This window comes from Serinus canaria, chromosome 2 (genome assembly GCF_022539315.1).
Source record: "Serinus canaria isolate serCan28SL12 chromosome 2, serCan2020, whole genome shotgun sequence".
In the NCBI taxonomy this organism is placed as follows: domain Eukaryota; kingdom Metazoa; phylum Chordata; class Aves; order Passeriformes; family Fringillidae; genus Serinus; species Serinus canaria.
This window is the reverse complement of record NC_066315.1, coordinates 106,393,315-106,410,550: the sequence shown is the minus strand read 5'-3', so window position 1 is coordinate 106,410,550 and position 17,236 is coordinate 106,393,315. Positions and strand designations below refer to the sequence as shown.

Sequence of the window (17,236 nt, the reverse complement as noted above, 5' to 3'; positions counted from 1 at the left end):
ACAGAGGGGAGGAGAACTTTCTGGAATAGTTTTCTGTCCCCAAAAATGTCTATATTAGAACTTGCACTGTTCTAAAAAACTGCGGGTTTGAAATTCAGTATTTTTCTCAGTAAATTCTTAGCTGTTTTTTCTTTTTGTTGTTAAGGAAATCCATGTCTATTGGTATATGTACCCCTGTTGATTCTTGATCAGGTTTTGTTTTTTTCAGTATTAGTGCAAGCTGCAACTTAATTTATTGATATGAAGGTTGTGTGGTGTTACTAGCATCTGGGGAAAAGGGCAGATGCAGTATGGAGAGCCCCTTAAGAAATGGTGCTTTTTTCGCTTCTCTTGTTCCAGGTGTAGTTATATTTTCCTCTTTTTAGAGAAAAGCTTCACAGTTAAGTGAATGAAATAATGAAAACCTACAAACTCAAGCAGTAGTCTGCTTCATCAGCAGCATATTTCTACTAGTTTAAAAGCAGTGCTCAGGCATCTTCTTGTTTATTAGCAGCCTGGAACCAGCCCAGGAAGATTTTCGCTGTTGGGTTGTGCTGGTTTCCACCAGGAAGATCCCAACGGATGTAGGACATCTATCCTCACTGCTGTAAATCCTCCAGAGTGATGGAGTTAAGCTTGTTTGAGTGTTTCTCCACAGATCATTTCCCACCTGCATTCAGCATTTATTAGTTGCTGTGTGACAGAGCTGTTGCAATCTTTGGGGTGCACAATCAGTGCTGCAGTGGTGCACAAGGTGTGCGTGGGATGAGAGCCAGCCCCGTGTGGGTGGGCTGCACTCCACGGCAGTCTGTGTCTGTCCATGGGCTCTAGCTTGGTTCTACAGTCAGCTCACCTCAACACCCTACTAAAATACTTGAGGCTGACTGCCTGCATTTAGGAAGCAGAGCTCCTAAGTATGACTTTGGATGTCACTCTTTTGTATTCCTGTAGTGAAGCTGTAGCTCAGGAGGAAGCTAGGACCAGTCAGCTCCTCTGTGTGAGAGTAACCTGACCTGCCGGGCAAAACTCTTAAATTAAAAATGTTGCGAATTTCTATACGATTTAGGAGCACTACAAACTTTTGCTCTGAATTTAATATTATATAAATTTGTAATTTTTTATTTAAGAGAGCCTGACTTTTAAAAAATTGAAATGAGTGTCTAGGAAGAATGTTAGATTTTGTCTAAAATATGAATTTGGTACAGTTAGTTTCTGGTCATTTTTGTGAGTGGGATACACTCACCTTGACATGGGAAGCTAATGCCTGTGCACAGCTTCTGCTCAGACTCTGTGGCTGCTCCAGGAGGGCACGAGCCTGCAGTAGTGTCCCTGTGCCATCACCCAGCACTTTGGGTATACTAGATGCTAGAGTATACTAGAGTATCTCAAGTGGCAACAGGCAGCTGAATCACATCCTGGATGTTGTTTATCAAAGGAACCATGTTGTAACATTTACTTTTGTCATGTGGTATTTTCGCTGATTTTGCTTTCTACAGTTACGGCACCTTTTTTCACATCCGTGGATTATTCCTTGCACCACTAGTTTATGGGGCTGTATTGCTTCTGTACTGTGTCTCACTTCTCTTCTTTTCTCCTCTCTCTACCTCCTCCACAGGATTGCATCTGGCCTACTGTTGGGTTTGGTATGGCTGCAGGGATGATTACACCATGGCAGCATCTAATTTAATAAACAATAAAGCCACTGTTTTGTATATGTAAAGTTTGTCAGTGGAAATAATGTTATCTGTGTGTTTTTTTATCACCCCACCACCAGCAAAATGTTCAGGTGTGGCTTTGGCATTTCTAACCTGTGCAATAAGCATTATTTATTGCTCAGAGCCACTGTCTAAGATGTTTTAGGTGGACTTTCCTGTCCTCTTAACTGATTAGAATGCAGGTTCTGTATGAACTGATTTGGTTAATGGTGTGATTTTTCTAGTTACTGAAGTGCATAAATCACTGCAACCTCTAGCATGGAAGCGATTAAACATGGAAATGTGTGGGAATGAGTTGTACGGGTATAAACACGTTTCTCTATATAGACACTTGTGTGTGTCCACATGAAGAATCACGGCAGTGTAATTCTACTGGATATGAATTAATCAAGAAAAGAGAAATGTATGGTCCTGTGTTTCCCATATTAAATTCTGTGCTCATAACACCCCCCTCTTCCTTGCCTCTGTTGTGCATGCTTTTATGCTATATGGATCGCCTTTCTAGAAGAATTTGTAATTTAGGGTCTTAGTCTGAAAGTACTGCTTTCTGTCTAGGAATCTCTGAGCAGGTGGGCTAAGTAAGGGAAAACACTACTATTTGAAGTGTAATAAATGTGCTATTGGGTAGATGGCCTTGCAGCTTCTCTCACTGCAATTAAAGTAAGCTTTATAGGAAAAGAACATTATTTGGGCACCCAGAGCAACCTTTGTAGTTTTCATAGAATATGTGTAATAATATTATCTCCAATACATTTGGCTGCCTCTGTGCAGAGAGATGTGTTGCTTATTTACTAAACATGTCATCAGCATCTCCTGTTCCTCCTCTGTTCAGCATGTGTCCCTTGGGCTGTATTTTCTACATATTATTTGAGTCCTGTTCTGAATAGTCATTCTTGCATGCTTTCTTCACAATGTTCCTTAGTCTGGTACCTTCTTGCTTCACTCAAAAAGGGCAGGTGTGCTTCCTGGTAGCATCAAGAGGAAATCTGGCACATGCTTGGACAGAGTCCATTTTTCTAGGTCAGCCCCCATCTACCTTACCTATTTTCCCTTCCTGCAGTCCCTTCCTCATCCATTAGATCTCCAGCAGATGAAGCAGGGGTCCCATGGGCAACAGCCTGCTAGGCTGTACAACCCTGGCTTATACTTGGCTTGGGTGCCAATTTAAGGGTACTGTGAGAAAAGAGTGGATCATTAAAATCTAAGGTCTAAAATCCTTCACACAAAGGGAGGTTTGCAAATGTGACTTGCAGGAGCATCTCTAATATCTGACATATCTTAACTTGTGAAGCTTGTTTTCACTACCTTAATAGTGTTCTTTGTACATGCATTTTTTCTTCTTTCTGTAGGGATTTAAAAAAGCAGACTGAACGTCTCTTCCACCTTCCCTGGCAAATTTGTCTTCTTACAGTCCAAGCCCTAGTTCAGCAGCAGGGTTGGGACCTGGTAATCTGTTTTACAGGCTTCTGCTGCACAAGCTAACAGCAGCAAATTGTTGTCCTCTGTGTGAACCGCACTTACGAAGGATGTTACAAAGTTTGTGTGTGACTTTCATGGGTATTTATTGAAAGCAGAAGAGTGAGGATGTTTGGGAATGCTTCATTCCTTCATCCTGGGCTCTGGAGGGTGGTGTTTTCTGGGAACACAGGCACAAACATAGTTAAGACACAGACATCTAAAAGTTTTAGAAGCGCTTTGTCTCTCTGAATTTTATTCATTAATGGGAAGCTTTTACTTAGGCTTTAATGCAGTAGTGGCCTCTTTCTCTCTCTCAGGAAGCAGTTCCTGTAGAATCCCCACAGAGCACACAGAGGTTAATTGTGCAGTCTCCTGCTTTTATGGGCTGCAATGAAGGAGCTTGTGTAACTCTTGCAAAGGGAAAGGCAAGTGTGTTCTTGTCTTGTCTATGGAAACGTGCTGTCCTTTCACTTAGAGAAGGCAGCAGTTAACAAAACAACATAGATGTGATTTCTGGCTAAGTAGTCAAAGTTGTGAAGATCTTGGAAAGTTTAATTCATTAATTGGTTTCATGGTTTCATTGCCATGTTTGTAATTTAAATGGAAAGAGGTTCCAGGCATGTGAGAGTGATGCCAGGTTCTCAAAGTAACATCCAGGAAAGGGGCAGAATTAGCGACACTTTACTAATTTTTCAAAGCCTACGCATGCTGTAGTGGGATCTCTGTTGGGTTTGGATCCAGAACTTGTTTTGCCACTACTTTTCTAAGGTATTTAATGGAGAAACTTGGAGTGTTTCCTGATTTCCAGTGATTCGTATGTGGAATTTTGATGCTGAGTCTCCTCAAGGATACAGAGGAAATACTGAGAACTAATAATGGTTTGGATGAAATTCATGAAAGCTGAGGGGCAAACTTGATGTACAAAGGAATACATCAAAGGATTTACCCTATTCTGAGAAGGTTTTTTTGTTGGTTGTTTGGTTTTTCTTGATCATGAGTTTTGAAAGGGGAGTGGCTTCGGTAGTTTTTTCCAAGCTACTTTAACAGTGTCCTCTCTTTGTTGAATCTGCATGAACAGATTTATCAACAGGGATTTGAGGATGGGTATTTTTAACTATTATTTTATTAAAAAAAAAAAAAGTTGACAGGTTCAAAGGAGGCTGAGTTGAAACTGATATATTTTTTGCTTTTTACTTAAATGTGATCCTAAGACACAAGTTCCACTTTTTTACATTGCTGCCTGTGAATGAGTTCAGTGTTCTGAATATATAGATTATCATGGCCTTTGGGATGTTGTGCATCCACTGGTTTACCTACTTTCTGGATTTTGGTATTGAATGATAAACACTCCTGTTCTGCTCCTATCCTCCATTATCTGCACTCACAGCCAACCTGACCATCTTAAATATGATTAAAATAAAATTCAAAAGTTATTAGCTAATTATGACGCAAAGTACTTAATTTGCCATTGCACCCTAATAACTTAAAGGTACTCCTGATAGCTCAGTAATAACCATATCATAAGCAAAAGGACACGGTTGCTACTAACTTAATAGGCAGCTTCCCTCAAGATAAAACAAATAACATACCTCAATGAAATCGGATTCAAGCTTAGTAAAATCATCTTGGCAAGCAAAGAGAGTATTTGTTAATTTTTCTGTGAAATGTTATCATTGCCAAGAAAACTTGGTTACAAAAAACAGAGATGGCAAAAGTATTGCATGAATAATTGATTTAACATTTCATTGGTTTAAGTGATTTTAGGAAAAGTGGTTTTGATATGCTCTGGAAAACTAGAAAGTTTTTAAGGACTTATTTGCAAGATACCAAACACTGTAGGAGATGTGGGGCTTACAGGCTTGTAGACTGTTCTTTGGTATATCCAGTGCATGCACAAGCCTGAAAAGAAAGAACAGTAGAGATGGCATTTTAAAAGGCTAAAATCCTGGTGCTCAGGCTGTGGCTGTGGTCTCTGGGTGTGCAGGGAAGCCCATGTGTGTAGCTCCTTATTGCCTGATGTCCTCACAAATACCTCGAGCGAATTGCCCCCTGTGATGAGAGGGGTGATGGCAGGTATCTGCAGCCTCCTGCCCTGCTCTGAGTCTCCAAGATCTGGCAGGTGGGTCACTCAGGGTGCTGGCTGGTCCCAGAGGTGTCTCAGACTCCTAGAGGAAGAGTCTGTGGCTTGGCTGAAGAAACAGCCAAGCAATCCCCCAATTTGGGGATTGCAAGGCTTAGGTTTTCTGGAGACATATCTGTATGGTACCAAAAGGACTTGAAGGTGTTTTTGGTATCTGAAGACAAGCAAAACTGTGAGGATCAGGGATGTATTCGGTCACAGGATACTCTGAATTGGAATGGATCCACAAGGATCATCGAGTCCAGCTCTTAAGTGAATGTCCCACACATGTCTTGGGAGGTGTCAGTGATTTCAGTGTCTGTCAGATGGAGGAGCCTCACTTTCTGAAAAATGATGGGGTTTGTGGGGTAAAGATCCCGGTTTGGGGTGGGAGAACAACTGGTGAGCAGTAGATAGATCCCACTCAGCCACATCTGAAGCCTGTAATGCAACCTAAAGATCCAGGAGGTTTGGCTGACACAGTATTGAAATTGCTTTTAAAATATTTACCTGCCCAGCCTAGTGTGAAAAAATGCAGATTGGGGTTTCAGCTGTTCCTCTTATCAGTCTGCATCTCCCTGGTACACCAGAGCAGAGAGAGAAGGAATATGGTAAACACAAACTCCCTGGCCCATCCATGGTCTGGGATAGTAGTGTTTTCCTGGCCTCACCCTTGTTACCATCTTGCAGTGTGGGAGATGGTTTCCATCCACCTGCATATGCTGTTCTCTAGTCATGAGTCAACAGCTCTCAACATCCTGTCCCAACTATTTACTCCTTTCTATTCTAAAATGTCAGCATTTCTACCAGTGCCATTTGTGTCTGGGCAGATGATGGTCCTGATTCCATGGTTTGGGAATGAGGGTTTGAATATCCCAAGAGAAGGCAGTGACATTTTTGGACTGGCTTCTGTTGAACATTCAGGCACCCTACACCCACCAAGGTGACTGACTGTCAACCAGTATGTTCTGTACACCAGGGGAGTTGCTGTTTTAGCTCTATTTCATGGTGTAATCATTAGTTCTGGTGTGAAACTCCTAGGTGGCTAGGTCACCACTTTAGCAGGGAAAATGCAGCTTTTATTTTATTTTGGAAAAACTTCCTTTTTGGGCAAACAGAGGTTAGGATGCTTCTACTGACTTGTGGAGCCTTGGCCATCCATTTTCTAATGCACCCCTGTGTTTTCTGTGACCCATGTGTCCACATTTGTTCTGCTGTCATTTCGATACCTGTCTCTCATTCTCCACGCTCATCTGTGGCGTAGAAAGACGTAGTTTGCTCTCATGTCAGTAGCATTCCTGCAACATGACTACACCATGTTGTGCAATTCATACTTTTCCAGTTAATGTGTCAGTTTGTCCATCTGGATTAGATCCAGCAACTATTAGTCCATTTTGTAATATGTCTGATAGGCTTTCATCTCTGCTCCTGATGCTGCCTCTGATCAGGCAGGTTGAAGCAAATCCCATGTTTCTCTCTTTTTTTCTTCGTTGTTTGGGGGTTTTTTTGTCTCTCATGTGTTCCCTGATGACACCGTGTCACTCATCGTTTCAGATCCTTCCCATCTGCTCCTCGCATGCTTTGCTCTGCCTTTAAGATTATTCACCACTTTTTGTCTATCTCACTTCCTTCTAAATGCCTTATGAGCCCTCTGAGCATGGCCCTGCCTTTTCTTTTACTGTCATGCTGAAGTTACAATCTTAAGATGTTTGAAATCTTCTTCATGTAAATGATTCAGTTCCTTAATCTTTAGCAAATATTTTTACAAAGGTTTGACATCCTTTTACTCAGTATTTGGCACTTATCTGTTCTTTAAAATGCCATGTAACTTTTCTTTTTTTTACATCTTGTGAGAACTACTGTTTAAATACCTCTTCCCGTACATTCTTCTTCTCTGTAATTTTGGCTCCTATATAAATACATTTTCTGTCGAAGGTTTAATGAGCTTTTAGGTTTTAATGCATTTTTCTGCTGTTACCTTTGCTTTATAATTATTTGTATTACTGCATCTTCTCATAATGTAGGAAATGTATGTGCCAAGAAATTCCTGAGACTCATGGACATGAAACCTTAAATTAAATGTAAGAAGAAAAAGATAAGAACAAATTATAATAGCACGGAGAGCAAGAGATTACAACAGGGTATTTGGTTAAAATGTGGTTTTCGTAATATATGTTCCTGAAAATTGCAAATGTATTCTGTTGTGTTTATGAGCCAACTTTTGTTATGCAGAATTTTAAAGATTGCTATGTATTCAGTGTCTGTGGATCCAAATTATGTGAGTTATTCAAAAAAGAAAAGCAGGTTGATACTGTCAAAGTGGTTTTCTGAAAAAAAAAAAAAAAAAAAAGAATAGAAACCTCATAATTCTCCACTTGGGTAGGATAACATTTCTCACTGGCATGGACACCACTTCAGCTGTAGTAGCTGCTAGGGGACAGTGCAAAATTATATAATTTAGACATACGAGGAAGTAAAATTAAATAGCCATGAGATGAGCATACCATTAAACAGATCTAATTTATAATGGACTCTTATGCAAATTGCCTTTGAGCACTCAGTAAAAGAAAATGAAAAGAAATTAATAAGGACAGCTTGGACTAAAAAGTTGCAGAGGAAAAAAAAAGTCAAAGCTTGTTACAGCTCACTCTTCACACACTCCAGAGTGTTAAATAAGCATTCCCATTGGCCACATAAATATAATGATGTGATAATAAAACTTGCACTTAACTTTTAAGGACCAAACTCCTAATCATTTTGCTGCAGTGGCTCCAACCAGATGAGTAAGATTTCATATAAAATGCATTTACTTTGTTATGTGATTCATTATTGGAGGGAAAGAGATGTGTTTTCGTGAGTATTTTGCCCTTTGCTAGCTGCTGAATATCCTCCCTCAGTGAAATCCAGGCAGTTACTTGCCTTGCCATTAGTGTGGGATTGCAGGTCCAGGGCATCACTGCTGCTCCTCCTGCTGCACAGCCCCCTCTGATGGGTTAAGGAAAGGACTTCTCACCAGTTTTCCTCCCTTTTTCCTGTTCTGTGAAAGACGTGGGGAGCATGGAACTCTGGCAGCTCAGAACTGTTGAAAGTAGTTTATTGCAAAAGATTTTCAGTTAGTTTGGAGTTTGTAGTGTCCTCTGATAAAGATGTTAATACAAGAAATTATATTCTGAATATATCCAATTGTAAGAAATCTGTATTTTCTCAGAGAAGAAATACAGAAAGAATTTTTACCTTAGTTTGAAAGTGATGTAATATTCTGCATGTTTGCAAACATCAAGCTTGCAGCTTTTCCATGTTCCCTGGATCCTTTTGATTGAAGAAATGAAGAATTTAGCTCTGTCCAGTGAACCCATTAAAAAAATCTGTAGAACTCTGTCATTTTTTCTTGGCATTAAGAGAGTTTTGCAATAGTTGACTAGTTTAATTACTCCTGGCCATCTTGATCCTAATTATTGCTGCTTTCCCACATTTCCAGCTGAGGCAGAATATACTAAAGTGAAGTCTTTTCTCTTTATGTGTATAATAATAGTATATTTAAATATTTATACAATGAGAGATCAAGGATATAAGCACACTATGTAATACAGTTTTGCTGCAGACAGTATATTTTTATACTTGACAAGCAGGACTTTTTTCTGAAGAATTTGAGAAATCCTGAAAGCAATCGTTTTCCTGTGTACCTTTTTGGTATAGAAATGCTGTTACAGGAGTGCTGATCAGTGGGAAGAAAAATCCATCCCTGTAGTATTTTATGGAATTTAAACAATGATATTTTCCATTCCCTGTTGTTTTTTCTCCAGTAAACAAGGGCTTGTAGCTATACCTCGTTTGTGTCCTTTAAGTAAAAACAAATTGTCACATGGAAGAAGGGTTTTCCACTGGTTATATTTTCAACCCTTGAAGCATTCGATTTCTGACAGTGGAATATGATACTCAAAGCCACAGACATTAATTATTACCCATTGGAGGTCGCACTTTCAACCCATGGGACGTTAATTTTCCTGATATATGGAAAGTTCCAGCCTGTTAGTTTTAATTAAATATTTCAGAAGCACATTTTCCTGTAAATGGACTACAGTTTCTTATCCTTTACCCTTGATATTTGGCTAATTCTGCATATAATTATCATCTTATTTTGCAAGCCTCCTTCAAAGTGCTCTCCTGTCTCGAAACTCCATTCAGCTGTTGCGTATTTGTCATTTAAAACAGAAAGGTGTCTTTGCCAATCATCAGCCAACATTGTCAAGAAGGAGATGGGGAAAAACATCTTTCAGGTTTTCTTGGGAAGTGAAATTATAATGATTTAGCAGTCCCTTCTTGTGCTAGCAAACTGTTGTCTCTTAAGCATGTATAATCCCAGTGTGGGACCAAGCAGGAGTGCCAGCAAAGCTATGGGTGGCAGGGAGGATGGTGATCAAATTGTATTGTACAGAGGAAGTGACAAGTGAGGCATGAGAGAGTGCTTCCCAATGTGCCCCTGGGATCACAAGAGCTCCTGGTGAGGATGCTGGAAGGTGAGAATGCTGGTTGTTCCCAGATCCTGGCATAGCCCAGTCTCTTCTCCTAATGGGTGTTGCAAATGCTGAGTAGGAGCAGGACTATGTCACCAGATTTGGATCCCATAGTACCTCAGGTTTTTCTGTGAAGACCACATGAAAGATGCTGGAATCTACATTTTTCCACCTGAAAAAAAAACCCAACAATTTCTTTACAGAAGTCTCTCTGCTGGGGGTCAACCCTTCCAATGCTGTTTTAATATGTGAAAGTGTATTGCAGAGTGATCCTGGGAGGGGAGTCAGGAGAGAATTGGGACTTTGCAGTTCCTGGGATTTTGCTGCTGCTGCTGCTGCTGCTGCTGCTGCTGCTGCTGCAGAGCAACAGAGCACTAAGGCAGCGCTTTCTGTTAACATTTCAATCCATTCCCAAAGCCATTCAGGTCCCAGGTAGCACTCCCACTGGCTGAGCACTCTCCTCAGCCATTATGGTTTTGTCTGTAGGCTCCATCCTCTGATACTATCTTGCTCTTCTCTAAACAATTAATAAAATGGAGACAAAAAGCCTAGAGGTTTAAAATATGTAATTATATAAGTAATTTAGAACTAGGAAAATGCTGCAGAAACCAATTACAATTATACATTTCTGTAATGACTGACTTGGCCAAATACATGTTTTGTGTGTGAATTCCGTGATAAATTTGAAGATGACATGCTTGAGTATAAGGGAAAATTAATTCTAAATGCTGAGTACTTCCATATTAGACATAAAATGTGGCTCATACACCACATGAACAGGAGCCTGTGTTATATGGGCTGTCGCAGCCTTTGAGCAGCAGGGCAGGCAGTAACAAGTCTTTGAGGAAGAAAGCTCCATTAGTTCAAGGGATGGCTTTAAAAAAAAAAAGCCTTCTGCACCTGCTCATGATGCAAAATATATTTAATTCCTTATATGTTACAGATTTCATGAAACTTGAATTGATTCATGCATTTATTACAGAATTGTAAATGGCCAGCTGGGGTTAATGGAGTTTTATTTGTTTTCTGGTCTCCTCCCAGCTGGTGAGAAACTATAGATGAGATTTGTATTCTGTTCACAACTTATATATATACCTGCTCCAGGCACAGACATCGTTCCAAACTCAATTTGGGTTGCCTCTGCCGTTTTCAAAGGGAGGATATTTGGCTGTTGATACAACACAGTGTATGGTTGCCTGGAGCCCTGCCCCTCTGCAGTTCCCTGAAACCCTGCTGCAAGCCCTGCTGCCTCCCCCTCTTTGGGAGCCACTTCTCTCTTTTGCCTCTTGAACACCTTCTGGACATCCCCTTCTGCTGGCCAGTGGATGGGGCATCTCTCAGCCTGGGGTGCTTTGTGCTGCCAGGAGGGCTGATCACCTCTGAGTATTTGGTGGCTTCTTTTTCTGTTGCTGGTAATGGGGGTTCATTGTTTATTCACTGCTTTTAAAACAAAACAAAAACAGTGTGCAATGACTGTTGTCAAAAAGTACTTCCATGTTGCACATACAGACATATGAACAGGCACACAAAATCAGACCTGCCAGTCACTCCTGCTCATTTTATTGGGAAACCACCAGTGACTCAGGATTATTTTGCAAATGCCCCAGTGCAGTAACAAAACATTTATTTGGTGTCACTCTGAGGGTTTTGTTTGGCTTTTTTTAGCCCTTCCTAAAGCTCTAACTAATGCTGGTTTGGGAGGGCAACATGCAGAAATGTATGTGTACTCAGTGGTTGATGTTGCAAGACCTGTTGCCAAGCAGAGGCTCTCTAAGTGGCTGTGTGGTTCTGGTGGTCAGTGGGTGGTGTCTAAAAGCTGAGACATTTTTCTGTATTGTTTGAGTGTTCTGCTTGATACCTGCCACAAGCACTTAACTTTTACATTAAAGCATTACCTGACATTGAAATGTTATCAACTCTTTACCCCCGTCTTTATGTTACCACAATGTGCTGCCCCTCATCTTAGCTGTGCCTGCCCTAATGTTGGTTGTAGTAAATGGTATCCAAAAAGTGACCTGAGTTTAAAAGCAAGTGAAAACCAAGCAAAGAACCAAACCAAACTATTCCCCAGCTACAGTTTCCAAACTAAATCAAGTTCCCTATGCAGTGCTCTATAAAGCAGAATGAGTCAGTCCAGGGTGTTGGAGCATCTAGAGGGGATGTGCTGTGCTGAAGGGGACTATCAAAAGAGGTGTCCAAAATAATTGAGGGATTGTCATCTTATGAGATAAAGACTGGGGCAGTGAGGTGGGTGGGAGAGGCTGCTGGCCTGGCTTCTTCCCTTCACCTCCCCAGCTGTGCTGCTTGGAACTTAATGAGGCCATGCTGGAAAATATGTGGCTTACACAGTGGTTTGAAACCAGCCCTTTTCTAATGAAACAAAGCCACAGAGCTGCTTCAGTGAAGTTTGCATGGGAGGGTTTTGTAGTGCTGGGCTGTTCAAGCTGCTCTTGAGCTGAGTTTGGTCTGACTGTGCTCCTTGTCTCTTGTTTCCTCTCCAGAATTGGCCGGCTTTTTGATGGCACGGAGCCCATTGTCCTCGACAGTCTCAAGCAGCATTATTTCATCGACAGAGATGGGCAGATGTTCAGATATATCTTGAATTTCTTAAGAACATCAAAACTCCTCATTCCCGATGATTTCAAGGTGAGATTTCAAGGGACTTGGGTGTTTTGCATGTACCTTGGTAAAGCAAGTATCTGGTGTGTAGTCAAAACAGAGCCCTGGATAGGGAAGGTGGACTTGCAGGGTATGCTGTTTGATTTCAGGTACATGGCAAAAGTAAGAATGGGGATGCTAAAGTGGTGTCTTCCTTTCCAAGAGTGGCATCAGTATTAAACTTTCCCCTCCTGGCTATAGTGGTAATGAAGCAACCTTGCCACATTTGACCTAGGGAAATTAAATCTTGTACCATACTCATAGAAACAGAAGCGATGTAACCATATGCAACTGACTGCTCATGAGCTTTACTGATTATCTGTCCTCTCATCCATTTTTATGCTTCCGCAGTGATTGCAGCAGTTCCAGTTTCCACTCCCACACTGAAATTCAGAAAATGGTGTGTGAATCACAATATTGACAAAATAAACTGCACACATGGTAATATTTGGGCATTAAGTCATAGACTGTTTTCTCCCTCAGACTCTTGAATGCATACTGCAAGTTTAGTTTTGGAGTTTTAGAGAAGTCAGGAGTGAATCGTTCTATGTTTAGTATTTAAAATTTAATAAAGAGCCTGCTTTTTTCCCCCCAGTTTTTAGTAACAAACTGAATTAGTGCTAGTTCAATGTCAGACAAAGGCTACAGAGGCAGAGCTTCAGAACCTATGTGATGTTTATCTCCTAGTAGGTATGAGGGTGTATATGTGATGTTTTCAATCAGAACAGATCCTTACCTTCACTTAATGATCACACATCAGTGCACCTGGTTCACTGTAGGAAATGCAGCAATTAGGATGGAACAGGAGAGGTGATGGGTGATGAGGCAGGGATGGAGCAGTTCACACTGGTATTCAGTCCTTTTCCCTTTGTAGCTGAGACAGTTTTTCAGGCGTTTGGGCTTAACAGGTGTGAGGCTGAGTTCAAGAGCTGTATTTCAGCAAGCTTTGAATCATCTGCTGTAGACACATCCTTGCTGCTCCCCTAGTGACAAGGGCAGATCTCCCTGAATAATGTGGGAGTTTGGAGCAAACAGATAAGTATCATTTCCTTCTTTTGAAGCCTTAGCATGGCTTTGTGCTGCTCTCGGCACTTCTGCAGGCAATCAGAAATACAGAAAAAGGAAAAGCCACCTTTCATGCAATATTAAGAAATTACATATATAGAGCTTTTTAAACACATAAATATACTGTAGCTGTGTTGAAATTAAAAATGCAATTCCTGGCAAGTTCACCCAACTGTGATGTTCAAAGGGGTGTCCTCCTCAGTTATGCTTTAAGGTGTTCAAAATAACCAGTGATTAAAATGAGCAGTGTTTCTTGTTTCTTAGAAATACATAGGTTACATTACTTTTTTGTCACACAATAAATGTAAGCAGTATTTTTACCATGATTTTTAAGTGTCCCCATCAAGTATTTGGTTTCTAGTTCAAATTCAGGACCATATTGACTGTTAGCAGGCTTCTCTTGCCATTCTGTTTCTCTCTCATCCCTAATTCTCATGTATCTTTTTTCTCTGTATAAATATTTTCCAAATGGTTTTATGCTCTTACACCTAGAAAAACAAGAGTTTTTAAAAAATATTTTTTAAATTTAAAAAATGGCAGTAGGCAGACTGCACATCATCAGTTCTAAATTACTTCTGCAGTGGCTATGCCTAGAAATGTGTTCCCTCCGCTCTGGCATTTGAGATGATGTAGTAAACAATACTAGTGGCAAAATAGGGAAGTATTAAAAAATACTTAATTTTTAAAATGCACTAATATGTGTAAACATTATGCAAATATCTGAATCATTTTACACTAACAAACATTGCAGGCTTCCTCATTTACATTCTTATACCTGTTATAATGCCTGCTAGTATTGCTGTAAGACACAATGGATCCTAGTGATGAATTTTCTGAATCCTGATTGAATTCTGTTCCATCTGTTCAATGAGATCATTATTATATGACATCACTGTGGGGATGAAATATGGGGAAAAGTGGGATTTTTTTTTTTTTTTTTGCAGAAGGGGGTTGAACAAGCCTACTCTTGCAAGTGCTGCTGCACTCATTGTGTTCCAAGTGGCTGATTGTTGGAACCCAGGAAATTCCTCTGGCTGCCCTGGAGGACTTGAGACACTGACAGCGGTCTCGGAGACCTTGGCACAGAGTCAAAAACACCTGTGCCTTTGATTTTAGCCCTTGGAAAAACAATTACCACCTTTGTATGAAGATGTACAAGCCACAAGAGTTTGAATAGAATGTTAGTGAAATTATCACAGGGTGAAAACGTAGAATTTTTAGTTTTTAGAATGGGGATTCAGAAGCCAAGATGGAGGGAGTTGGGCATGCCTTGTCCTTCCTTCTTCTTCTTAGCCTCCATTTTCTGGGTGATGTTGGCATTTTTAGATTGGTTTAGAGTAGAAACACACTGTCTAATATAGGTGATGGGTATTGGGAAATGATTGTAAATAATGTACATGTAGTTTTTAGTATAAAAGATAACAATGCGTCTGAAGGCAGTCAGTGTGCCTCAACCTGATTTGCCAGACAGACCTCAGCAGGTTGGAGAAAGAATGTTATAGATAAGAAATAATAAACAACCTTGAGAACAAGAACAGAAGAGTCCTGACTCCTTCAGCCACCAGGCTGGAAAAAGACTCTCTAACACATCTCAGGATCATCATGACCACAGTGACCCCTGAGAGTTGATGGTTGTTTTTTGTTGCACTGTTACTTTATTACACCTTCCTACACAGTCATTAGGAGCTCTCTCCGAAGGGTTCCAGACCCAGAGCAGCGTTGGCCGGAATATCCATCTACCTTAAGCACCACATTAGCAATGCCTCTCTTAATTCATGTGTCTTTCAGGACTACAGCTTGCTATATGAAGAAGCAAAGTATTTCCAGCTTCAGCCCATGCTAGGAGAGATGGAACGGTGGAAACAGGACCGGGAGAGCGGCCGCTTCTCAAAGTCTTGCGAGTGCCTGGTGGTGCGAGTGGCCCCAGATCTCGGCGAGAGGATTACACTGAGTGGAGATAAGTCATTGATAGAGGAGGTGTTCCCGGAGATCGGGGATGTGATGTGTAATTCTGTCAACGCCGGCTGGAACCACGACTCCACACACGTCATCCGCTTCCCGCTGAACGGATACTGTCACCTCAACTCAGTTCAGGTAGGACGTCACACCTGCAGTTTTTGAAAGGGAGCTGCTGGCCAGGTGCCAGCGGGCTGACCCTGTTCCATGTCACTGGAGCGTTTTGGTGAGCAGAATCAGCTGGAGGCTTTAAGCAAGTTATTTACTTCCATGTGTCGAGTTGTCTTTCTCCATTTAATTCATGTATCACCAAATCTCTTTGCAAACAAACTACAGTAGTGTTAGAATTTTCTGTGGTCATAGGGAAAACCCTTCACTTTCACTTCCAGTGTTTTTTCCTGATCTTTTATAGCATAATAGAGGCCTGTTGCAATTGATAGGACAAGGAATAATGATTTAAACTAAAATAAGGTAGATTTTTACAAGACAAAAGGAGGAAACTTTTTCGGTGAGGGTGGTGAAACACTGGAACAGGTTGCCCTGTGAGGTGGTAGATGCCCCATCCATGGAAATATTCAAGGGTCAGGCTGGACAGGGCTCTGAACAGCCTAGTTTATTTAAAGATGTCACTGCTCATTGCAGAGGGGCTGAACTAGACGATCTTTAAAGGTTCCTTTCAACCCAAAGTATTCTGTGACGCAATGTAGCAATGTCTAAAATCAGTAGATGTTATGAAATGGTTAAGAAAAAATCTGGGACACAAATGCAGGTAAATCCTGGAATAATTATAATCAATTTCAGTGTTAGTGTTATGTTTTTGTCCTTTGTTGTTTGAAAGTAACCAACCTCAGACACCTGCCTGCCCCTAGTTAGCACATACTACATAGTTAGCACTTCCCATGTGAAATCATCAATGGCTTAATTGATGCTGCTTGGTTTAAACACACCTCCTAAATGCTGCTTGGTTTAAACACACCTCCGAAATGCTGCAGGCTCATGGATGAATTCTGTTACAGAACAGGCTTGCAAGCTGAGTTTGGCATCTTTTCATCTGCCAGGTCCCACTGTCCAGGTAGAGAATCACAGAATCATTAAGGTTGGAAAAGATCTCCAACATCAACAAATTCAGGCTTTGATCAATCACCACCACATCAACTAAACCACAGCACTAAGTGCCACATCCAGTGATTTCTTGAATATTTCCAGGGATGGTGACTCCACCACTGCCCTGGGTAGTCCATTCCAATGCTGAACCACCCTCATAGTGAAGAAATTCTTTCTTTTTTTCCAACCCAACCTGAATACCCCCTGGTCCATCTTGAGGTCATTTCCTCTTGACCTGTTGCTGGTTCCCTGGTAGAAGAACCTGGTAACTCCCACCTTGCCACAACCTACTTTCAGGTAGTTTTAGAAGGTCATCCCTGAGCCTCTTTTTCTCCAGATGAAGCCAGCTGAGCACTGGGGCACAATCTGAAGGCTGGCCAGGCACTGCATTTGTGCTAGCACTTTATGCAAAGGTCCTGATGGACCTATCTAGACCTATCTAACCCATGTTATACTTGGACAGTTGTCTCTTACTGGCCTTGTCTGTCATGCTGAGACATCACAATTGTTTTGTCATAGAGATTAAATTTAGGACAGCCATAGATGTCAGATTACAACTGAAAAGGAGTTTCAAGGATGGCTGCTTAGCTATATCATAGGATAGTTATCAGGGCAGTTGTATCCTTCAGCACTTTGTGACTTATTCTGATGCTTACGTTTTTGTTGCA

At 41.0% G+C, this 17,236-nt stretch overlaps 1 protein-coding gene across 4 annotated transcripts in view; it reads left to right on the top strand.

Moving 5' to 3' along the window:
* KCTD1 (potassium channel tetramerization domain containing 1) overlaps positions 1 to 17,236 on the top strand; it is a 100,437-nt gene that overhangs the window by 80,967 nt on the left and 2,234 nt on the right. For all 4 annotated transcript variants that reach the window (XM_050970593.1, XM_018909623.3, XM_050970592.1 and 1 more), the window contains exons 3-4: positions 12,287 to 12,431; positions 15,297 to 15,602. In XM_050970593.1, the coding sequence (XP_050826550.1) occupies positions 12,287 to 12,431; positions 15,297 to 15,602 (451 nt within the window). The remainder of the gene's footprint in view (positions 1 to 12,286; positions 12,432 to 15,296; positions 15,603 to 17,236) is intronic.